Below are 25,206 nucleotides of genomic sequence, written 5' to 3' on the forward strand. Positions count from 1 at the left end.
GTGCCATTGACTGGTCAACTAAGGTTCTATTTGGCTGTATCTAAATAGTGCCATTGACTGGTCAACTAAGGTTCTATTTGGCTGTATCTAAATAGTGCCATTGACTGGTCAACTAAGGTTCTATTTGGCTGTATCTAAATAGTGCCATTGACTGGTCAACTAAGGTTCTATTTGACTGTATCTAAATAGTGCCATTGACTGGTCAACTCAGGTTCTATTTGGCTGTATCTAAATAGTGCCATTGACTGGTCAACTAAGGTTCTATTTGACTGTATCTAAATAGTGCCATTGACTGGTAAACTAAGGTTCTATTTGGCTGTATCTTAATAGTGCCAGACTTCCAACAAATGAAGAAAATAAGAGTTTTTGAACATGACACATTTATTAAATATATCTACATGAACACTAAATTTTAAAATCATGCAAGCATATGAACTCTAAAAATATATACAACTCAACATTTAAAGATATGAATAAGAATAGGAACAAATATTTTACAAAAATATTCAACACATTCTATGATATTGTACAATGGAGTTTTATGTACTTAGTTGCTGCAAACATCTTACATTTACAAACTTACAAAATAAATATCTTGTGTCAATCTAATTAAAATACATATTATGTGTCTCAGCTTTGCTTACAATGACCTGAAAATGCTCTAATCTACTTCCTGTTTTACAGATCTTTTGGGATCTTTTGGTTTTATCGGATTGATACATACCTTCAGAAATTTGAAGGCTGAAACTTCATTGGCTGATGTTATAATTACCAGAATAGAAAGTAAAATTGAGTGTCATCATAACCTTGTAACCCATGCTCAGACACAGGATCTGAATACCTCATATGAGTGTGATACAAATAAAACAAAAAGTCAATAATTACCTCATTTGAAATTAAGACTTTCGATTCTAATAATATTGTTTGCATTAATTTCAATTTAATGTTTGGATGTAAAACTTTCAAAGAGTAAAAATGCACACACAAAATGTACCTTTGGTTAAAATATTGTAATTTTACAAATGAATGAAACATTGCGTTACTCCAATTGCTGACAAATATATAAATAAAATCTACTACATAAAACTATATTTCCTGCTTAACTATTTTAATTTCAAATTCAAATCAATTTCAAAAATTCATTGTAAAACCTAACAACAACAAATGGTTTATAAACCAAACAATAATATGAGTCCAAAGAACATCAGCCCCTACTCATACATGTACTTTCAAATTTGTTCTCTGAACCATGAAATCAGGTCAACATTGTAATTTGTTTATTAATTTTCATTCAAAATAAACAAAACCCAAAAACTTTAACCTTAATTTCCAACTATCACATTTTTATGACCAGTGATCTGTGTAATTGGTGTTATGTAATTCACTGTTTCAGAATCTTATGAATTCTGGGTAATATTTTCAGTAGAGTACAACAAAATGTTTTGATTGGCTAAAAACATCCTAAACAATGGAAATTTGACAAATGACATGACACAATTTTAATACCAACAATAAATATACCCATAATTCATTAGATCCAGATACAAATTCATAAATTTTACATTGTGAACTAAGAATGAAGTTGTTATGACTGCAATATCATGGAAAACTACCATGCTTAAAATCTAACTGGGTATACGAAGGATAAACAGAATTTTTGGAAGGACACACAGATCAGAAAATTTATAACCCATTTCCAAAATAGGTGGGGAGTAAAACTTAGGTATTGTTTTCTACTGTTTAAATCCTGGCATGCACTAAATATTGAACTTAACAACACAAATATAATAACAAATAAATGTATGTCAGGTAAGAGCAACATAGATTGAGAACCTTTGAAACTAAAAGTAAGGAAAGTTTAAAGGTAAAAATGTCTCAATCCTGCAATAGCAGCTTCACATTTTTCTCACTCAAAATTAGTAATGTAACACTATCTTCTCTTCATCATTGCAAAAAAGATTTGACCAAGACAGCCTTATGATATTTCTTGACAACTTTTGGTTTATATTGGTTAAGTTGTTTCAGAAAAGATTTTTTTTCATTGTACTATTTTATGATTACTGATATATGATTAGATGTGACAAATGCATGAAAAAAATATATTACAATGAATTATTTGGATAATTACTCAACAAAAATCAAATATTTTTTACTTCAAACAAGAAATAAAATGTTTGCAAAACTTTTTTTCAAGGCCACATAAAATCAGTTTCAATGAAAATGAGCCCAATATATTTTAATGACAAAGTGATATGATAGATTGTCTGTTGGGCTATGTCATAATGACATGAATAGATAAATGTGTTAAATGAAACAATTTATGAGCAAATGTATTTCTTCCTTATCGTTTTACAACTTTCACATAGTTCTTCTTTTCAGATTGTCAATGAAATGGGTTCAAAACAGCCTCACTTGTTACAGTAAAATCCTTTCATAACTTCCATAATAAGCAGATAAATATTGTTGAGTCTTTGTTTTTTATCATATATATTTTGTAAAATGTATGCCCTATTTAATGAACTATAATTCTGTTTCTTGACAACAAACAATTCTTTCATGCAGTCTTGTAAGATGATGATGTAAATAACTCTGTTCTTCTTTCTGTTAAATAACTACAAAAAATACATAATAATTAATTTCTAATTTTTAATTCTGGAATATTAATTGATATCTGCATTAATATTAATTGCAATATATGAAATTAAACTTATTGCAATTTTATGAATAAATGTAAATTCAGAAAATCATAAACCTTAACTGATAGTGAAACATTATGAACTTTTGTAAAAACAACTGGATGAGCAAATATAAAATACTGCAAAAGTTATTGTTATGAAAGAAGTTTGACTAGATAGAAATAGCTATTAGAAAATTGAATTCAATGAATGAATGCATATGACAACATCGATAGCAACATGAGCAAAAGATACTAACAGCTTTAAATAATCAAAATTGCATACTTATTGAATTTTATATCTTGATATGTACCCATTATCAGGTTATCTGCATGTTGATATCGTAAAATATCAGCTGCAAGACATAATATGAAGCTTTTTGTTGAGTGAGCGTAGCGAACGAGATAAAAAAGCCTTTATATAATGTCAAGCAGCTGATATTTTACAATATCAATATGCAGATAATCTGATAATCGATTTATCGGGCTATATTTGCGTGTTTCAGAAGTGTTTTCTTTGTTTCACCAGCACACAAAAGATGACTTGATAAGATGGGTCAAAGTTATAAACGTTGGTTCAAACATTATGACGTCGCTGATATGTCTGTGTCAAAGTTATTAAGGCGGGTTAACGTATTTGATGTCACAAAGACATGATATGGAATAATATTAAGAGCTGAACAGAGTGATATAGACAGTGGGACGACCGATAACTGTAACTTCATGGCAAGGAGGCTTCAAATGCTAAATTCTGTCAGTAAATTAATTCCTTTTTTTCTGTTTTAAATCAAATCACCATTACTTTATACTTACTCAAGAAAGTGTTCTAGCAAGCTGACTAAAGCCTGTACTTTAGATTCACTCATATCCATGGACATGATCAAGTCAGGCATTTTTACTGAAATAGCATACAATAAAAATCTTAAGTTCATAGTTATGAGATAAAAGCAAAGTGCTCATGTTTTCATTCGATATTGATTTTAGAACTTTGTAGTCAAATTTCAGTACTCTGCAAAACTAATAATTAATAAGTTCTTAAAAATTAGTGAGATGTATTATCAGTAATGAAAAAACATGTAATTCTAAGGTCCTCAACCAATAATCTTGCAGACACAGGTGTTGTATGCTCCTTTTATTCTTAAACTAGTTATGTTTTTTTGTTTGAGACTGACATATATTTTGGTAAATTGAATTGTTTTGCCATAAATTAGGGGGTTAGTTTTCCTGTTTCACTCGTTTCACATTTTCATGTTGGGGTCTTTTTATAGCTTGTTGGTATTAATGAAGGCTGTATAGTTGTTCATAATTGCTTACAGCCACTTCATTTGAACTCTGGTCGACAGCTGTCTCAATAGAAATCATACTACATCTCCTTATTATAATTAACATACTGTTTTTTTGAAAAGTGCAAAAAGAGATTTGAATTCCTTTTCTGCCAGGGCTAGCTCTTATATATGTTCTGGACCATATGAGTATTTGGACCATACACTTTTGGTCAGGACCATATGGGTATATACTCATATGGTCCAACCGTACATGTATGGTCTGACCGTACGCGTATGGTCGGGGTAATTAACTCTCTGATACACTTTCCTTTTGATAATTCTAAACTCCTGATATGGAATGACCGTTCTTTAAAAAGACGCTATCATATAGGTCATTTTATCATTTTATCATAATAAAAAGATAAGCTAAATAAAAATAAGAACTTCACATAGTTAATTTTACCTACTTGTAAAAACTATAAAAAACATATTTTATAACACTGGTCATTACCGATTTGTTATTACCCGTGAATGGCAATATCTTGACTTAAATTGTTTTTAATAAACTGGAAAGTAACCGTTATTGTTTTTTAAGTTGTCTTGTGAATATGGTATATTGCAGTTATGTTACGATATTTGAGATCTGTCAAATACTCATATGGTCCGGCCCGTTAATAACCATATGAGTATACGCATGATCCGGAACATATACACAAGAGTGCAGTCTGCCCAGGTAGCCACTAGTCCCAGGCCCCAGACTAGTAAAATTTCTTTCAGACTAGTAAGTTTTGACAAAACTTTGTTTGGACTTATAAGAAAAATGTCAGAATATTGGTCTTTGGACTTGTAGAAAAAGTTTTTAGTGCAGACTGAGAGAGAGTCTGCTAAAATGTCTGAAAATAAAGTGAATGTGAAAATCTTGCAGACTATAGTCTTTACTATAGCTATCTTGAAAACATTGATCAACACACCTTATAATAACTTTTGGAATATGTTCAATGTCATGTGAACCCAAGATAAGAAATGTATGCCTTGTGCACATAGATTTTTGGACCATACATGCACATAGAGTTTTGGACCATACATGCACCATGAATGTTTGGACCCTACATGCACATAGGTTTATGGTAGTGACAGAAAATCATAACAATAACATTGTTGATCTGTGAAATATGGAAATGTTTTACATGAGACATTATTATAAAACATAGTCTTACCAAAAATTCTAAGTAGATGCTGTGCGCCATACACTAAAGATGGAGCATATGTTTGATAAGCTTCTGGTGGGAGTAGTTGCCATGACAACACACTGTTTATAACATCTTCTCTATTTGCTGCTGTATTACTGTCACTACTTTCGTTACTTCCTGTTGACTCCTGGGTTTTATCCTGACCCGAAACAGCACTGGGTAATAACAATGGAGGAGGCCTGTCTCCACGACGTTTAGATGGTCCAGGCTTCTCAGGAGGTATTTCCTCCTCTTTAAGTTCTGACAGATCTTTGTTTCCACTTGATTTACGTCTTTTTCTACCTCTTTTATGACTGGATGCGACACTGTCTGATTTTTTGTCTATGTCCCTTTCATTGTCGTCTGCAGATGATGATTCAGTACCAGAAACTTTATCTGTGTCTTTTTTCACAACTTCATGTATTGATTGTCTGGTCAATCTTCTAGGAGTTATCTCCTCTTCTTGTGTAAAATCTATTTTTTCTTTTTTAAATATTTTTGGTGAAAGCTTTGGTAACTTTGGTGATGGTTCTCCATTACAGGAGGAGGCTGGTGTATGATGTTTTGCAGGTCTCCCTCTTCCTGGTGGTCTGCCTGGGGACTGCATGCTGTAAATATAGATGTGAGTTATGAAAGAAAAGATGTAAGTTAAGATTTAGGTAATATAATATTTCCTGTTATACAAATTATTAAATAATAATAATAACTGCCTTTACCTATGATTATACAAAAGATACCTTAAGAATAAAAGTATTGTATCACAATTGAGACAAACGACATTTATCTATACAGTCTTCAGTGCTAGGCATCAAGGGTATTTGTGTTGCATTCTTTATGGCTGTAATTTTTCTCTGGCACTTATCCATTCTAATTTATGAAAATAGTCTGAGATTTTCTGTCATACTAGGTATTAAAGGCATTCTGGCATATTTCTGTATCTGAAATCTTCTGGCAAACTTCAATACTGAAGATATTATGGTATACCAAATTACAGTAGCTGAGATTTAATATAATATGGTCCGAGACCACAATTGTCGTCCCTTGATTTTCGTTGTTCACGAATATAGTCCCTAGTGTTAACAGTGGGTTACTTGCCAATAATTTTTATACCCCTTCCAAATTTATTTCTCCATGTTTGATGCCTCAAATTGTAAGTAGGGGGATGAAATTACACTGTAAAAAAATTTGGGTCCAGAATTTTACAGGAAAGTAGTGGTTCGGTCCAGCTGAAAAAGGTTAAAAATTAGCACTTCGGAAGCTGTCAAAAGATTTCAAGACACCCTAAACACAAAATTGTCCATATTTTGAGTTTGAGGCGATGAAGTTTTCTATAATTTTGATATAATTTGTCCCAAAAGTAGTACAACACACTGTAAAAATTTCATTGAGAAAGCGCAGGTGGGATTTTTTAAATTTTCATTTATGTTCTAAAAGAAATGCACTACGAATTAATTGTGTTCTCGGACCTAAGAGGTGAAGTCTGTAAAAATAGAATCTGTAATTTGGCAACTTCCCTAAATGATTTGGTGGTGTCAATTTGTCAAATAGCATGAAACTAAAGGATTTAAACTTTTATTTTATAGAATATCTGCAAAAATGACCAATTTTGGCATTTTATGGTCAAAATAGGCATTTTAAGGCTTTTTCAATATTGATGCATACATGGCATCCTGACTTTCTGTCTGACAGGTTTTCATGTGTCAATACTTGTGTTTCTATGCCTTTATCAAGTTCTTTTACTTGTTTATGAACTCAGAATCTACAGAAAAGAAGATTTAACTCAGACAATATGTACAAAATGTGTTGTATAAATGACCCTTGTCTAACGCCCTGTTTGGATGAAGTCAAAAGTGGGGTTCTTGGTACATAAAATTTGAAGTCCACAATTAAGACCTCACTAAATTTGTATCCAAAGCACTTTACAATGTCTATTGTACCTGTTCCATCTCACATAATATCTTTTTTTTCTTCTGTAGGATAGCAAGTGGTTTAAATATAAGCCTGTTGAGACTAAAATTGCATTCAAGTATTTCATTTAAAAGGCAAAAATCTTTGTATCAGACCATACTCTCTGTAAGAAAAGTTAATTGCAAGAGCCTTTTTGTGCTCAGATTTGTTGTATCATGTCACATGAGTATAGAAATGATAAAAAAGACACAATTTTATATTTCTTATAGCCTCAATATGCATTTTCAAATGTAAATATGTGGCACGGCCTAAATTGACCCTTATTTTTTTCCAGTCTTACTTGGCTTAAGACCCTTTTAAACTAATATGATATGTTATTTGTGACTTTTCTTTCCATTTAAAGTACATTCAATACATATGTAAGGATTATTTATAACCAAAAAGCTTCACAAATTTAAAATTGCTGGAAAATATTACATCTTCATGTAAGGCCCCTTTCATTGAAAAACCTCAATTTTTAGGCCCAGGCTGATATAAATTTCACTTTTGAATAATTATGCTAAGTCTGATAAATCAAATGAGTACTCTATTGCTTTAAGTACATAATAAATGATATATTAGGGCATTTAAAATGTATTTTTTTGCAATATTTTAATTTTCAAAGCCCATAATGTTGATAGTTGAAATTATTCAATTTTAACGTCAAAATTTAACACGCAAAGATGAGTATTGAATTTAATATATTGTCTATAATATATATCCTATTGTTATGAAACTTTGCAAGCAGTGTTATAATTAATTAAGCTTTGGTCATACCAAGTTTTTTTAAGATTTGTCAACTCTTTCTATCCTATTAGGTCCGAGACCACAATTGTCGTCCCTTGATTTTCGTTGTTCACGAATATAGTCCCTAGTGTTAACAGTGGGTTACTTGCCAATAATTTTTATACCCCTTCCAAATTTATTTCTCCATGTTTAATGCCTCAAATTGTAAGTAGGGGGATGAAATTACACTGTAAAAAAATTTGGGTCCAGAATTTTACAGGAAAGTAGTGGTTCGGTCCAGCTGAAAAAGGTTAAAAATTAGCACTTTGGAAGCTGTCAAAAGATTTCAAGACACCCTAAACACAAAATTGTCCATATTTTGAGTTTGAGGCGATGAAGTTTTCTATAATTTTGATATAATTTGTCCCAAAAGTAGTACAACACACTGTAAAAATTTCATTGAGAAAGCGCAGGTGGGATTTTTTAAATTTTCATTTATGTTCTAAAAGAAATGCACTACGAATTAATTGTGTTCTCGGACCTAATATACTACAGATTAGGAGGTATCCTATAGCAGGTTTATTTCATGATTTTCATTGAATAAGGTATACAAAATATTTTGGCTATAATTACTTTGGCGTATTCATAACTTTTCCCAATACCTTTGCATGTGCACTTTTAAGTTGGTGAAATATATTTGGGTAATTTTGTTCTTTCCGCAAAAATAAGCAAAAAATAAACAGCTATACAGTATTTTGAAATACTGCAGTAATATTCTGGTTACCTTCAGTTGGAGATATTCTAGCAAATTACAGTACCTGAAATATTCTGACATTCTGCGATACTGGAGATTTTTAGGCAAATTACAATATGCCATTTTTTGGCAAACCACAGAACTGTGTGTTTTCTGGCATACTACAGTTCTGACAATTTCCTGGCATTGTGCACTACTGAATATATTATGGCATACAACTATGCCAGAGATATTCTGACATACTACAGTACCAGAGACATTCTGGCAAACTGCAATACCCCAGATATTCTGGCATATCACGATTCCAGTAATGTTATGGCATACAACTGTTCCATGAATATTCTTGCATAGTACAGTACCAGAAATATTCTTGCATAATACAGTGCCATACACATTCTTGCATACTACAGTACCACATATTTTCTGGCAGACGACAGTTCCAGAAATGTTCTGTCATAACAATTTTCCATAGATATCCTGGCATAGTACAGTACCTGATATATTATTGCATAATACAGTATCTGAGATTCTTTTGCATACTACTGTTCCAGAGATATTCTGGCAGACAACATTCCGGAGATGTTCTGGCATACTACTGTTCCATTTACATCCTGGCATAGAACAGTACTTAAGATGTTCTTGCATATTATATTATCTGAGCTTCTCTTGCATAATGCAGTACTGTAGATATTCTGGCATAATTCAGTTCTGCTGTTATTCTGGCATTCTACAGTTCCATCGTTGTGTCCATAGATAATCCGGCATACAACATTACTGCTGGTATTCTGGCATGCTATAGTTCCATAGATATTCCGCCATACAACATTACTGCTGGTATTCTGGCATGCTATAGTTCCATAGATAATCTGGCATACAACATTACTGCTGGTATTCTGGCATGCTATAGTTCCATAGATATTCCGCCATACAACATTACTGCTGGTATTCTGGCATGCTATAGTTCCATAGATAGTCTGGCATACAACATTACTGCTGGTATTCTGGCATGCTATAGTTCCATAGATATTCCGCCATACAACATTACTGCTGGTATTCTGGCATGCTATAGTTCCATAGATATTCCGGCATACAACATTACTGCTGGTATTCTGGCATGCTATAGTTCCATAGATAATCTGGCATACAACATTACTGCTGGTATTCTGGCATGCTACAATACCTGATATAAATTGACATGCTACATCCCTGAGAAAAATGGGCATACTACAGTACCAGATATTTTCTGGGATACTGATGTTACCAGGAAATATTTGTATACCACAGTACCCAGATGGTCTGGCATACCAGACATAGTACATAATATTCTGTAATACTACAGTACCAGAGATTTTCTGACATACTGCAGTACCCAATATTTTCGGGTATGTAGCAGTCCAAAGATATTTTGGCATTTTGTAGCGCCAATAATTTTCTGGCATACTACAGAACGATAAATATTGTTCCATTCTGCAGTACCCATGATTTTCAGGCAAACAACAGTACCTGAGATAAAAACTTCAAATAAAAGCTTTAAAGTCTACATGTATGTATTGTTTATATGGATTACTAAAGGCATTTGTCTATAACCTGTCCAATAATCTTCGTTATGGTAATCAATAATCTGAGAGAAATTTGTAGAAGTGTATTGCATTGTTGTACATATTTATACATTTGTTTCTATAATAAAATATTGTTTGCACTAAGAAAATTAGGATCATAAATGTATCACTTAAGCAAAAGATAGGTAGCATTTTGTTCTTAAAAAAAAAATCTCAATACCTTTACTGCCATTTTTTATTTTATTTTATAAGTGTCATTCGTGTATAAAAGATGAATTTTTCAATCATCTTTGATTAAAATGTCTCACAATTGGTTCTTATCCTGTTTTTTCTATAAAAAAATTATATGGATATCGATGCAATTGAAGACCACAAGTCCCATAAAGAAACCTTACCTAGTTTTAGTTTCCCCTTTGTTCTTGTAAGTAGTTTGTAACTTGCCATACTGTTGTCTCTCATTGTCGTACAACAAAACTAATGGTAAGGTATAGTCAAAACAAATCCTAAGTCCATCTACTAATTCTTTACATAAATGTATGCTGAAACAGAGAAAAACAGTATAGTCAAAACAAATCCTCAGTCCATCTACTAGTTCTGTACATAAATGTATGCTGAAATAGAGAAAAACAGTATAGTTAGTCAAAACAAATCCTAAGTCCATCTACTAATTCTTTACATAAATGTATGCTGAAATGAATAAAAATATGATTCTCCAGTCAACCTACTAACTCTTCTACTAAAACAGCATTAAAACACATCAGACAAAAAAAAATCTTGTTCTATATGTATCTACTTATTATCTACAAAAGGTATACTCAAACAAAGTAAAAACATATTTCAGTCAAATACTCAGTGAATATAGTAACTCTTTTATATACAGTGGTATTGTAAATTCTTGGGAGTGACAGCTTTGTTATCTCTTTCCTTTACTTTTTTGATTTATGTTCATTTCTAAATTTCTCTCAATGAATGATAAGAATTAATATTGGTTTTTTTTTTATGAGACACTTAAAGAAAATTGCATTTTTCCAGTAGGAAAGTCATGAGCCAGTCTTTTTACCACTTCATAGCTGCTTCAATGTCTTTAAGAAGCTTAATACAATTATTTTGGCAGGTAATAGGCCAGACGAGAAAGATTATTGGTTCTAGAAGTGTGCTCAGAGGAACACCTGATGTTACTGAAATTTCTTCAGATGTGTTATAGGTGACTGTTTGGATTCTACTGGAGAGAAATGATCTGACCATTTAGTTGTCTGATCATAAATGTCATAGTGTTTTAAATTGTAAAGAGCACAATTGTGTTGCACTTTTTTTAATCAAATATTTTGTCAAACTCTTTGATGACAAGACCAGTTTGTGTCAGTGTTTGAGCTGGTTGGTGTATAAAAGATATAACATGTGATTCCATTGATCATTTTGTTTAAGTCTGTGATGTCTGTCATTTGATCCTTTAAAACACTTTAAAGCTGCTTACAAAATACAGTCATTCTGTTCTGTAGTTCCTCATAAAACTGTGAAGAAAACTTTCATTGGACTAACAAACAGATGAAAGTGATGTGATGAAGCACCCACTTTTGAGGTTGTTATTTACTTTCTGTTGTTTTAATCTTTAGTTTCATTTGTTTGTCATGAATATCTAACAATACATAATATATACCTAGATCCTCTGGAGTATGTGTGTAATATCCAACTGAACATTTATCAGATTACAACATATAAATCATCTACATCTATACCTGTAATTACAATGACTTACTTCTTTTCAAATGGTATATTGTTCCCCTCTTTATCTAAATATCTAGGTTTTCCTGGTGTACCACACATCAGGTTTACACAAAAAGTCTTCACAAAACTCTCTAAAATGTTGATCACATTGTGTTCTGCAGGCAGAGAAACAAGCTGAAAATATTCAGGGAGACATTGTAAATTCTATACATTTGCTAAATATGACAAAGAAACAAGCTGAAAATAATAAGATGGACATTGTAAAAGTAGTCTACCCTTCTATGTTATTGATTTCCATGTCATTTACTTTATTTGTAAAGTTATAATAGAGTCATAGTCACATGATAGATGAGGTTTTAAAGATTGATGTCCTAATGAATAGGATCAAAATAAAGTTCATATTTCTATTTGATTTATACCAAATTTTATAGAATGAATATAAGTATATAGTAAACAAGAATGTGTCCCAAGTACACAGATGCCCCATCCCCACTATCATTTTCTAGGTTCAGTGAACCGTGAAAATGGGGTAGAAACTCTAATTTGGCATTAAAATTAGAAAGATCATATCATAGGGAAAATGTGTACTAAGTTTTAAGTTGATTGGACTTCAACTTCATCAAAAACTACCTCAACCAAAAACTGTAACCTGAAACGAAACAGACGGACTGATAAAAACAAATGAACACGCAGACCAGAAAACATAATGCCCATAAATGGGGCATAAAAATACCAGAAAGTTTGTTATTGGCAAATTTTAAATAAATTGCAAGTTAAAATTTTAAGAGATTAAGATCATAGTCAGTTCATATTTACTTTTCTTGTTTAGGACTTCAAGAAAGTAACACATTATGGGTGTTCTTTGGAAATATACCATGAAATATTTATCGATTAAAATGTTACCATATCATCTCTATTTATGGACAAGTAATCTTTCTCTAACTCTTCCTTCAATACTTCAGGGATTTCAAATTCTAACAGCAACTTTTTCTGAAAATAAAAATATTAGCTTGTATTAAAATAATAAAATTTCAACAGGCTGAAATGTAAAAATTTTAAAAGTTTCCTAAACATCACAATTTAATGAAAAAGACAATACAATATTATTGAGACAAATTGTGTAAATGTAGAAAAAAAAATCCCCAGAAAAAAATTAATGCCCATTTAGCATTATTTAAGCACTCCAGTACCAATCAATATATCTAAGTATGTAATATCATACTTCTTCATTGTTTGTGAAATATAAAACTGTTGAGACACAAACAACTGTTATTAGAATAGCAAAATATTGCACCAACACATTATTTTCTAATAAACCAATCAATTGATTGTTGCCTGCTCAATAAACTTAACATCTGAATGGCATCTAATATAAATAACTAACGAAAATTATGATAACTGCTACTGTTACCTAAGAATACAATTTTTACCTTTCTATCTTCACTTTTATTACTTTTCCCACTAATTTCACTTCCCTCCAGACTCTGTAAAGATACAACTATTTTTTTAAAAGCTTCTATTTTCAGTTATCTAACAATTATTCAAAATTGAAAACCAATAAGATAATTTAAATAGGAGAGATCCCATACATTCATAAATGAAGCTCATTCTTGCTGGTTTTAATCGTAAATGAGGATTATTTTTTCATTTAGGCCTGTTGAACATCCACTTGCAAATTTTAAATACATATTCAGGATGATTTCATGTCTATGAGATATCTATGATTCATTTTTTTTTCGTTGATACTTTTTTTTATTGAATTGATGAAAAACAAGAATGTGTCCCCAGTACCGGATGCCCTACTCGCCAATCATTTTCTTTGTTCAGTGGACAGTGAAATTGGGGTAAAAACTCTAATTTGGCATTAAAATTAGAAAGATCATATCATAGATATATATACAGGGAACATGTCTACTAAGTTTGAAGTCGATTGGACTTAAACTTCATCAAAAGACTGAAGCTGGACAGACAGATGGACACACAGACCAGAAAACATACTGCCCCTCTACTATCATAGGTAGGGCATAAGAATATTTCCTGAACATTTGTCAAAAGTCTTCTAACAAACCTATACAAGATTTATACAGATTTATATTCGGTCATCCATATTCTTACACTCAATCTCAGTCATATTTTGTTTTGTGTAACAGACTCCTGAATCTGATATTTTTAAACATGCCATAAACAAGAAGACCTATCACCCTACTTCTTGTTACACCTATATGTTTAAATTGTAAGTTGCAAACCTGACTGTCTTCATCCTCGTCATGATCACCATTCTGTACGCCATTTTCTATCTCATCATCATCGTCTATTCTACCATTTGCTTCCGATTCATCTCCACTTTCCTCTTCCAAGTCATCATCTTCTTCATCTGACACATTCTGCTGATCATCGTCACTTTCTGCCAAGGGTGATCTCCCCTTAAATGTTCTTCTCAAAATGGCATCTATATGTTTATTTCTGCTCTTATTTGAACTACTGGAAAATTTAAGAAAAAAAACAGTCATCTTTTTTTCTTTGATATCCTAAATAAAGTTTTTTATTCTACTTTTGAAGAAGGTAAAGATCTTGCTGGCATTTCTTAATGTTGCCAATTGCATTATGTTGATGTTAAAAAAAATCACAGAACAGCATTTAAACCATTTGTAACATGAATCATAAGCTTACTCATGTGCAAAGGAGACATCAAAGCAACCTAAAAATAAACTGTTCACACAAATTATGTGTCTGGCCTGCAGGATACAATTCAGAAAATGGTCAACAAATTGAGATGTACTGATCTAGTAACGCAAATTTATACAAAATATCATTGATCTATCACAAGCTGTTCTGATCAAACATTTGTCAAACAGACTTATGAAGAAAACTTCAACAATAAATATTCCTGGACCATGACCAAGGGAGCAGGGCCCTACAATAATCGTACAACTGATATTAATGAAACTTCAAACTAACTTTAGCAGATACCTTAACATTGTAAAAATGCTAACTAAAACAAAGTTGTTGACCATGTCCTACGGGACAGGGCCTTAAAATAGCTGTCAAACAGAAATGAATTGATAGTAATGGGACTTCATTAAACATATATATTAATCCCCTGTTTTAGAGGCCATGATATAAGTACTTTGTAATACTTACAACCTTCTAGTAGCATCTGACAACTGCTTCATAAGTATTCTGTTTTCTTCTGTGTTTTCCAAAATAGAATTTTCTGCAACTACTCTGTCCCAGCTGTAATACACCAGTCAAAACATAATTTAGGTTGTGAATATTCATAAATAACTAAGGATTAAATAAAGGAAAGAATTATTTTTTGTTTGAAATGTGAGCAAGCTAACACAATCCCTGGTATATTAAATAGTAATTTGTACCAAGGTACATGTATATATATCCTACTTTATAACATAATTTATATTTCCAAAAGGCTCTCAGTAATGCTTGATTTATGTATTATACTCATTATTTCTTTACAAATTAACTCAAACTCCACACACTTCAAAACTGACACTTGTATTAGAAATTTTAAACACTTCAGAGTGAAAGTGCAGGACATAACAAGCTCTTTTTAAATTTTGGATCCTGTGAAGCAACATTGATCTAAAAGATGTATTATAATTTCAGTATATAAGTTCTATGGTTCTTCCTGCTTTGGTATATGTATCAGTTAATATAAATTTTAGTACTTTACATTCAATAATACTTTTAACCAATATAAACTTGTATTAAGTATTATGGGATGTTATTCTAACCTGGTATTCCAACCCTGGAAATGGATGTGATATGCAGGAATTCTCTGGCCATGTTTATTGTGTGTAACATCTGTATCTAATATCTGAAAATTAAAATAATATACAATTAATGCTAGCCTTATCTTACCAAGTCTGCTAGAAATAATTTGATAGTTAATATCACAGTACAAAACTAGAGGCTCTAAAGAGCCTGTGTTGCTCACCTTGGTCTATGTGAATATCAAACAAAGGAAGCAGATGGATTCATGACAAAATTGTGTTTTGGTGATGGTGATATGTTTGTACATCTTACTTTACTGAACAGTGAACATTCTTGCTGCTTACAATTATCACTATCTATAATGAACTTGGCCCAGTAGTTTCTGTGGAAAATGTAACCGGGAGTAAAAATTTACAAATTTTATGAACATTGACCATATTAAAGGACAATAACTCCTTAGGGGGGTCAGTTAACCATTTTGGTCATGTTGACTTATTTGTAAATCTTACTTTGCTGAACATTTTTGCTGTTGACAGTTTAACTCTATCTATAATAATATTCAAGATATTAACCCAAAACAGCAAAATTTCCTTAAAATTACCAATTCAGGGACAGCAACCCAACAACGGGTTCTCTGATTCATCTGAAAATTTCAGGGCAGATAGAACTTTACCTGATGAACAATTTAACCCGTGTCAGATTTGCTCTAAATGCTTTGGTTTTTGAGTTATAAGCCCAAAACTGCCTTTTACCCCTATATTCTATTTTTAACCATGGTGGCCATCTTGGTTGGTTTGGCAGGTCACGCCACACATTTTTTAAACTAGATACCCCAAGATGATTGTGGCCAAGTTTGGATTAATTTGGCCCAGCAGTTTCAGAGGAGAAGATTTTTGTAAAAGATATATAGAATTTACGAAAAATGGTTAAAAATTGACTTAAAAGGGCAATAACTTCTAAAGGGGTCAACTGACCATTTTGGTCCTGTTGACTTATTTGTAAATCTTACTTTGCTGAACATTATTGCTGTTTACAGTTTATCTCTATCTATAATAATATTCAAGATAATAACCAAACACAGCAAAATTTCCCTAAAATTACCAATTCAGGGGCAGCAACCCATCAACCAGTTGTCAGATTTGCTCTAAATGCTTTGGTTTTTGAGTTATAAGCCAAAAACTGCATTTTACCCCCATGTTCTATTTTTAGCCATGGTGGCCATTTTGGTTGGTTGGGCGGGTCACGCCACACATTTTATAAACTAGATACCCTAATGATGTTTGTTGCCAAGTTTGGTTTCATTTGGTCCAGCAGTTTCAGAGGAGAAGATTTTTCTAAAAGTTAACAACGACGGACAACGCCGGACGACGGACGCCAAGTGATGAGAAAAGCTCACTTTGCCCTTTGGGCCAGGTGAGCTAAAAATGGTTAAAACATGATTATAAAGGGCAATAACTCCTAAAGGGGTCAACTGACAATTTTGGTCATGTTGACCAATTCGTATATCTTACTTTGCCAACATGTATTGTTTTTTACAGTTTATCTCTATCTATAATAATATTCAAGATACATTGTAATGACCAAAAACAGCAAAATTTCCTTAAAATTAACAGTTCAGGGGCAGCTACAAACAACAGGTTGTTCAATTCATCTGAAAATATGAGGGCAGATAGATTTTGACCTGTAAAATAATTATACTTCATGTCATATTTGCTTTAAATGCTTTGGTTTTTGAGTTATAAGCCAAAAACTGAATTTTACCCCTATGTTCTAATTTTAACCGTGGCAGCCATCTTGGTTGGTTGACCAGGTCACGCCACATATTTTTTAAACTAGATACCCAAATGATGATTGTGGCCAAGTTTGGTTTGATTTGGCCCCGTAGTATCAGAGAAGAAGATTTTTGTAAAAGATTACTAAGATTTACGAAAAACTGTTAAAAATTTACTATAAAGGGCAATAACTCCTAAAGGGGTCAACTGACCATTTCGGTTATGTTGACTTATTTGTAAATCTTACTTTGCTGAACATTATTGCTGTTTACAGTTTATCTCTATCTATAATAATATTCAAGATAATAACTAAAAACAGCAAAATTTCCTTAAGATTACCAATTCTGGAGCAGCAACCCAACAACGGATTGTCCGATTCATCTGTAAATTTCAGGGCAGATAGATTTTGACCTGATGAAAAATTTTACCCATGTCAGATTTGCTCTAAATGCTTTGGTCTTTGAGTTATAAGCCAAAAACTGCATTTTACCCATATGTTCTATTTTTAGCTGTGGCGGCCATCTTGGTTGGTTGGATGGGTCACCGGACACATTTTTAAAATCAGATACCCGAATGATGATTGTGGCCAAGTTTGGATTAATTTGGCCCAGTAGTTTCAGAGGAGAAGATTTTTGTAAAACATTACTAAGATTTATGAACTAGAGGCTCTAAAGAGCCTGTGTCGCTCACCTTGGTTTTTGTGAATATTAAACAAAGGACATAGATGGATTCATGACAAAATTGTGTTTTGGTGATGGTGATGTGTTTGTTCATCTTACTTTACTGAACATTCTAGCTGCTTACAATTATCTCTATCTATAATTAACTTGGCCCAGTAGTTTCAGAGAAGATTTTTGTAAAAGATTACTAAGATTTACGAAAAAATGGTTAAAACTTTACTATAAAGGGCAATAACTCTTAAAGGGGTCAACTGACAATTTTTGTCATGTTGACTTATTTATAGATCTTACTTTGACAACATTTATTGTATTCAAAAGTTTATCTCTATCTATAATAATATTCAAAGATAATAACCAAAAACAGCAAAATTTCCTTAAAATTACCAGTTCAGGGGCAGCAACCCAAGAAAGGGTTGTCCGATTCACCTGAAAAATTCAAGGCAGATAGATCTTGCCCTGATGAATAATTTTATCCCTTCAGATTTGCTCTAAATGCTTTGGTTTTTGAGTTATAAGCCAAAAACTGCATTTTACCCCTATGTTCTATTTTTAGTTGGGCGGCCATCTTGGGTGGTTGGCCAGGTCACGCCACACATTTTTAAAACTAAATACCTCAATGATAGTTGTGGCCAAGTTTGGTTTAATTTGGCCAAGTTGTTTCAGAGAAGAAGATGTTTGTAAAAGATTACCAAGATCTACAAAAAATGGTTAAAAAATGACTATTAAGGGCAATAACTCCTAAAGGGGTCAACTGACCATTTCGGTCATGCTGACTTATTTGTAAATCTTACTTTGCTGAACATTATTGCTGTTTACAGTTTATATCTATCTATAATAATATTCAAGATAATAACCAAAAACAGCAAAATTTCCTTCAAATTACCAATTTAGGGGCAGCAACCCAACAACGGGTTGTCCTATTCATCTGAAAATTTCAGGGCAGATAGATCTTGACCTGATAAATAATTTTACCCATTGTCAGATTTGCTCTAAATACTTAAATTTTTGAGTTATAAGCCTAAAACTGCATTTTACCCCTATGTTCTATTTTTAGCCAATGTCCATGGTGGCCATCTTGGTTGGTTGGCCGGGTCACGCCACACATTTTTTAAACAAGATACCCCAACCATGATTGTGGCCAAGTTTAGTTTAATTTGGCACAGTAATTTCAGAGGAGAAGATTTATGTAAAAGTTAACGTCGGACGACACCAGACGCCAAATGATGAGAGAAGCTCACTTGGCCCTTTGGGCCAGGTGAGGGAAAAATTACCTTCTGCTCTTAGATGAAGTAGGTATCCCACTATGTTGGTAAGTTGTTCACCTATGGACATTTTTTTCTTATTTTTTCTGTAGCAGATGCAGTATGGGTTTTGCTCATTGTTGAAGGCCGTACAGTAAACTTTAGTTGTTAATTTCTGTGTCCTTTTGGTCGCTTGGGGAGAGTTGTCTCATTGGCAATCATACCACATCTTCTTTTTTAAATTAGCTTTGATTTTTCATTGCCATGTAATGTCAAGCTTGGTAACTCATAATTGTTTCTCAGTCACTCAATGTACAATGTTGTTCCATACTACAGCTGCTGACCATGTTTGTTTAAATTCAAATACTACCCAATAAAATTGCTCTTTTGTGAATAAGGTGATATTTCAGTCTAAGGCACTTATATTATTTGTTTGTGTGATATTGCTTTAAAATAATTTCGCAAAAATTTGGGGGTTCATTCAACAGGAAACCTCATTTTTAGCCATGACATTCAATTCACCATCAAAGGAATTTTGCATAAATATTTACATAAAGTCATGATGGTCAGAAAATTGATCTTTTATGCATAATAATTTTTTTTTAACCTACCCCATCTTGCTGAACAAAATTATGACATGAACATTGTTTTTTCAAGTAGTTTTCCTTTCATTTAGGAAGGGGGTTTTCAATTGAAATTCATAAAAATATTATTTGCTTGAACTGTTTTGTCTGCCACAAGATTGATGACGCTGAATGGAATGTGCACAAAACAATGGAGGCTGGAAGTAGGATTTTTTGAAGTTCTGAAATGTTTTTAGGCATTCGAAAGTCAGGTTTGAAACAGTCATTAGTAAATTGGCTTTTTTAATACACCTTATCGCTATTTAGTCCAATCCAGGAAAAACAGTCATTAATACAACTTCCTGTTTGGGTCAGGTGGCGAAAATAGAGGTCATCAATAGTGAGCCAAGGGAAAAAAAACGTAAGAAAGCGATCACCAAGAAATTTTGGATATTAAAATTGAAGTAAAAAAATATCTTGTTTGAAGTATTTACAGTAGTTTAAACAGGTCTCATCAAAAAGTATCATGCATGGTGAATTGTTGAACAGGGTCCCAGATAGCTTCAACTGAATGAGAATTTGTGTAATTTTAGAACTTATCCAGAATGGAATAAATAGCAATGTATTCAATAGACGAGGAAAAATATATGCTGAAATAATTTATTTTTGTACGCTGGTAGTAGCATAGTGACGTCAATGTGTAGTTTCCAAGTGTGATAAGTTCTAACACAAATACTGAACGAACCAAAATTATAAGATGACCGATAATTTTTAGTCTACATTAGGATATACTACATGTGCCTATCTGTATCTGTATCTGTGTAAGGAATTCCCTCCTTCAAAGGAGCACTTCTTTTCAGAATCGGTTTAAAAGTTCACAATATATATTTACTGGACTATATTTACAGGGGTCTTAGATTCTTAAAAGCAAAAATCTACGCCCGTGGGGTGATATCTTGTCTTTAATCATAAAGCTATTTCTGATAAATTCAGCACCTCACTACAAGGCCAGTTGATAATTCTCCATACTAATATACTAAAACCAGATATGAGACTCTTAACTTCATGAACTTGTAGCTCTATAACATACAAACCCAAAACAAAGATGCCCTAAATTATTATTGAATCGATGATAATGAGCAACATACTGAACAAAAACTACCATGTACATGTTCATTTATACAAACCATGTTTACGTTTATTTCAACGTTTTTGTTTGCAAGAAGATCTGGACTTAAGGGAAATGAAAGTAAAAGGTGTAAAGGTTTAAAAATAGGTTTTGATAAGGTAAGCACCTTTGCATCATAAAGTACTCGGGCCTTTGTCGGATCTGGTTCAAAACAGAGGACGGGTTCTCCTACAGAATAGATGAACTTTATGCCTCTTATGGACATAGTACGATATCCATTTGAAGATAAGAAATACACTCAATTGCTAAATAACTATTCAGGGATTCATTCCCGCGTCACTTCTCATAATAACAGGAAGTGGAATTGCGCAGTTAAAATTGTTCTATTTTCAGGAATAGTCACGAAAAATATCCGTATTGGAATCGGTCGTTTTGTTCAAGCTCAAAGCTTTATTTATAGTCGGCATATTTTATATAAAATAAATAAACATAAGCTTTATCACATTTAATTACCGACTAATACATACATTTACAAAATAATCATACACAATACGATTATTAAAACTTAAAAGACATAGAACATACATTTCATGCACCGTGATTTAGGCTGAACTAGTTATTATATGTGTACCCTACAATTTCAAAGCATCAATATTAACTCAATTACAACATCTTACTTTATTATACAAAACATTCATTTTTTATTTTTTTCGTATTTTTTAAAATTTGCACATTTTTCAATCTATGTCTTGTTGTAAGTTTCCTCCTGTGACATAATCTTCAATTTGTTGAAGGCGGTTACTAGTATATGGTAGACTAGAATGAAATAGAATGGAATACATATTGTATACTATACACATGCATGAGCACTAAGCTAAAAGCAATATAGCAATTAAAGCACAGAAATCACAAATTATAAAAATGCTAAGCAAACAATCCCCAAAAAAGCAGCACTCCGGCCTATGTTTTAAAGCTGAAAATAAAATTAAAAAAACTAAGCAAATGCAATGGCATGAGTTGCCACTCCATTAGTTTACTAGACTCTTGTATTGGGTAAAAGATGTTTCAGTCCTCAAGTGGTTTGGAGACGCATTACGTAGTTTGGCAGTAGAATATCTGGAAAATTTTTAAGCCATACCTTGTTGTTCTTACGGCAGGTATATCAGCAATTTGTTTGTTACTGAAAGAATATTTTGTTTCTTTAATATTTATAAGATCATGGAGGTAAACTGGATCAGTTTCATGATTGACAGTTCTAAAGACCTCTATTGCCATGGTACTTAGGCGTCTTACTTTAAGTTATGTCATTTTTTATTTTAAAATATTTTTTAAAAGTAAGTCTTCATAATTATGTGCTATTGTACGATGATCCTGGTAAACGCAGAGTGAAGCGGAGTGCCTTTTCTTTTTTTCTTACAATTTTCGAAGTGCCTCGCTACAGAAATGCAAGGACAATGAGCAGAAATTAAAGTTTGACATAATGAAGGAGTGATATACTGTTTTATTTTTTTTACCTGCTAGATCAAATGTATTTATTTTGCCCATTGTTTTTTTTTGGCCAATTGCCAAAGCTTGAATTTTTTCAGGGTTTGCCTTTATTTGATTGGAAGAAAACCAGTCCATCCGAGCCAAACTGTTTTTTTCAAGTGTGGAAATAATTGTGTCTATATCTCTATTTGCATAAGATAGTGTTTCAGAGGCGGATTTAGGGGGGGCGCCAGGCGGCCCGCCCCCCCCCTTTTTGGGAAAAAAATTGGTTGCTTATATAGGGAATCACTGAAGCGTGACCGGAGCGGCCCCCTCTTAGGTCAGTCAGTGGGCCCCCACTTATGAAAATTTCTGGATCCGCCACTGTGTTTTCGTCATCGTATTTGTAAAGTGAGCTGTGTGTGGTGAAGTGAAATATATCATTTATAAAGATTTTGAAAAGTATAGGACCAAGAATATAACCTTGTGGTACTCATTTGTATATGTTATGCCAATTGCTTAGACTAGAGTCAACTCGAGCAAACTGTTTCCTGTTAGATAAGTAATTTTTAATCAGTTTTAATGAGGAAGTTGAAAGACCATATGCTTCATGCTTAAGCAGCAGGAGATCTCGAGGAAGACAGTCCAAAGCCTTAGATAGATCCATTAGTATTGATCCAATAAACGTATTTTGATCAAGTGCCATATTCAAGTCCTCGATGATTCGGAGTAGAGTTGTTTGACATCCATATTTAGGTCGAAAAGAAGATACGTATGGATGAAAGTGTGTGTTAAAGTATAGTTGTAAATTGCTCGTTCGAAAAATAATCTACAGTTATAAAATAGTTTAACATAAAGCACGTTAACCATATACCTTCATTTTTCTTAAAATCAATGTTTTTTATAAACTATTTCCAATGAGGAGAAATACTTATTCCAGTGTGGCATGTACATTTGGGACAAGGTATGCTTAACAGATATATAATTAATTAAATATATTGAGAATGGAAAACCTATCCCGGCTGAGTGGAGCAGCTAATATATTCCCGGTTGTAATAGTGTTTGTTTTGTACAGCATTTTATTAAATATATATAGATTTGTGGACTCGGTTTTCTATTCGTCATTTTTTTATTTGATTTGTCAAGTTATTTTCAGATTTTCTTTGACTAATATTCATTTGGTGCCTTCTGCCTGCTGTGAAGATATATTGATTATGTTTCAAGTCCAGTGGCGTATATTTCATAAATATTCAGTTCAGGACCAATTACAAACAAATATTTTTTTATAAAGATGGTTTGACCAGGACGAAGGTTGGTCGGAAAAAAATTGCAGGAAATTGAAAATATTGACAAGTTGGATGCAGAGACATTTTTCATACATCGCGGGACGACTACGAACCCCGAGCTGAAAAGAATGTTAAACTTGATTTTTTATTAAACAACATAAACCCCCTATTTCTCCCAAAAGACATCATATTTATACAGGCTATATAATTTACAGAGAGTGGCTGTGCCATTTCATTTATATAGCCCGCTCAACAAAAGAGAATCTGAACGACTCGTAAGGACATACCCTCACACAGACAATCTGTGGCCTTTTCCAATACACGGTTACTCTCGAAGTGGATGGAAATATTTAAAGCCTATTAACTGCAGGTCAATATTGTCTGTAACCTCTACCTTGTTCAACAATTTTTTGGCAAATGTTCATTCTTAATATGTTAACAATTTCGATGCATAAGAGTAAAAGTATTTTTACCACTGAAATTAAAACAATAATAAAAGTTATCACATATACAGTGCTACCTCACAAACCTTATAAACAGAAAGTATATTATATATATAATTTGGTAGAATCAAGTACACTACAACCTCACAATTCCGTAAAGACGTTGGATACGGTTGCACTGTTAACTAGTTATGCCGAATACAATGCACTTTTAAAATCTGTCTCATTTCCATGACCGTTAGATACCTTCTGCTGACTGAAATGAACTTGAAGTAATATTTATGCTCGAGATTTTTTTAATTTTTTTTTAAATTCAACAAAACAAGTTGTCTGATGCATTGTTTAATGTTCTTCTTTATAAGGTTTACATTGTTTACCATTGATTGGGTTCCAAATGGGAACATAAATGACTCCCTCCTTCTCAGATTCATGTTTTTCTATGATTATTGGATATCAACCATATTTTGTCTACATGAAATAGTGTCACTGCTCTTTGCTATTGTCACCCGCCGTATAATTTATAATGTGGTTTTAATGAAAAGGGAAATGTGGATCATTATATATGTCAATGTAAGACATGAACCCAACAAAAAAAAACACAACATAAAACACCCATGGAGCGAACAACATATGTCTTCAACAATAGTCCGACGTAAACAATATACCAACATCTCAGTTGCTTCGAGCACAAAAAAAGTTTGATAATGATTTGCAGAGATTTTATGTACGAAATGTAAAAAATGAAAAAAATCTAGCAAAGTATTTTCTTTAGCTAGGTAAAAGTCGTTGTGGGGAAAATAAAAAAAATGTCGATAAAAAAATTATTTAGTTTTTTTTTATTATTGAGCTACAATATTAAAATACGTATTATAATTCACCGCATTAAATCCATCAACCAGGAAATATCTTAATAATTCCTACTGAATATTTAAGGATGTAATTTTAATCTGTATGAATCGTATCCTATTTGTTTGTCTTGTTCTCTAATCCCTTGTTTTCATACACACTTTTCAT

The 25,206-nt window shown here is 32.5% G+C and overlaps 1 protein-coding gene across 2 annotated transcripts; it reads right to left on the bottom strand.

Annotated features, from left to right (window-relative positions):
• Positions 1 to 360: 360 nt before the first annotated feature.
• Positions 361 to 21,386, bottom strand: LOC134696607 (male-specific lethal 3 homolog). 2 transcript variants are annotated; one of them, XM_063558472.1, is made up of 11 exons: positions 21,163 to 21,386; positions 15,632 to 15,714; positions 15,024 to 15,113; positions 14,126 to 14,360; positions 13,310 to 13,363; positions 12,783 to 12,869; positions 11,911 to 12,053; positions 10,550 to 10,693; positions 5,157 to 5,776; positions 3,488 to 3,572; positions 361 to 2,612 (listed from the first exon to the last, which is right to left on the bottom strand). In XM_063558472.1, the coding sequence occupies exons 1-11, from the start codon at positions 21,259 to 21,261 to the stop codon at positions 2,555 to 2,557; spliced, it is 1,698 nt and encodes a 565-aa protein (XP_063414542.1). In that variant the 5' UTR covers positions 21,262 to 21,386; the 3' UTR covers positions 361 to 2,554. The 2 variants fall into 2 exon arrangements, with proteins under 2 accessions (XP_063414542.1, XP_063414541.1); XM_063558471.1 differs by having other exon boundaries at positions 15,021 to 15,113.
• Between the last annotated feature and the right edge of the window lie 3,820 nt (positions 21,387 to 25,206).

Source organism: Mytilus trossulus, chromosome 14 (genome assembly GCF_036588685.1).
Source record: "Mytilus trossulus isolate FHL-02 chromosome 14, PNRI_Mtr1.1.1.hap1, whole genome shotgun sequence".
Lineage (NCBI taxonomy): Eukaryota > Metazoa > Mollusca > Bivalvia > Mytilida > Mytilidae > Mytilus > Mytilus trossulus.

What these genes read in the sequence shown, in the direction of transcription:
- LOC134696607 (XM_063558471.1), bottom strand. Translation starts at nt 21,261, where the DNA reads ATGTCCATAAGAGGCATAAAGTTCATCTATTCTGTAGGAGAACCCGTC. An exon ending in CCATAAATAGAGATGATATG is followed by an intron (nt 12,054 to 12,782) that starts GTAACATTTTAA and finishes GAATATTTTCAG; the next exon opens with CTTGTTTCTCTGCCTGCAGA. An exon ending in TTGCTAGAACACTTTCTTGA is followed by an intron (nt 2,613 to 3,487) that starts GTAAGTATAAAG and finishes TATTTTTTGTAG; the next exon opens with TTATTTAACAGAAAGAAGAA.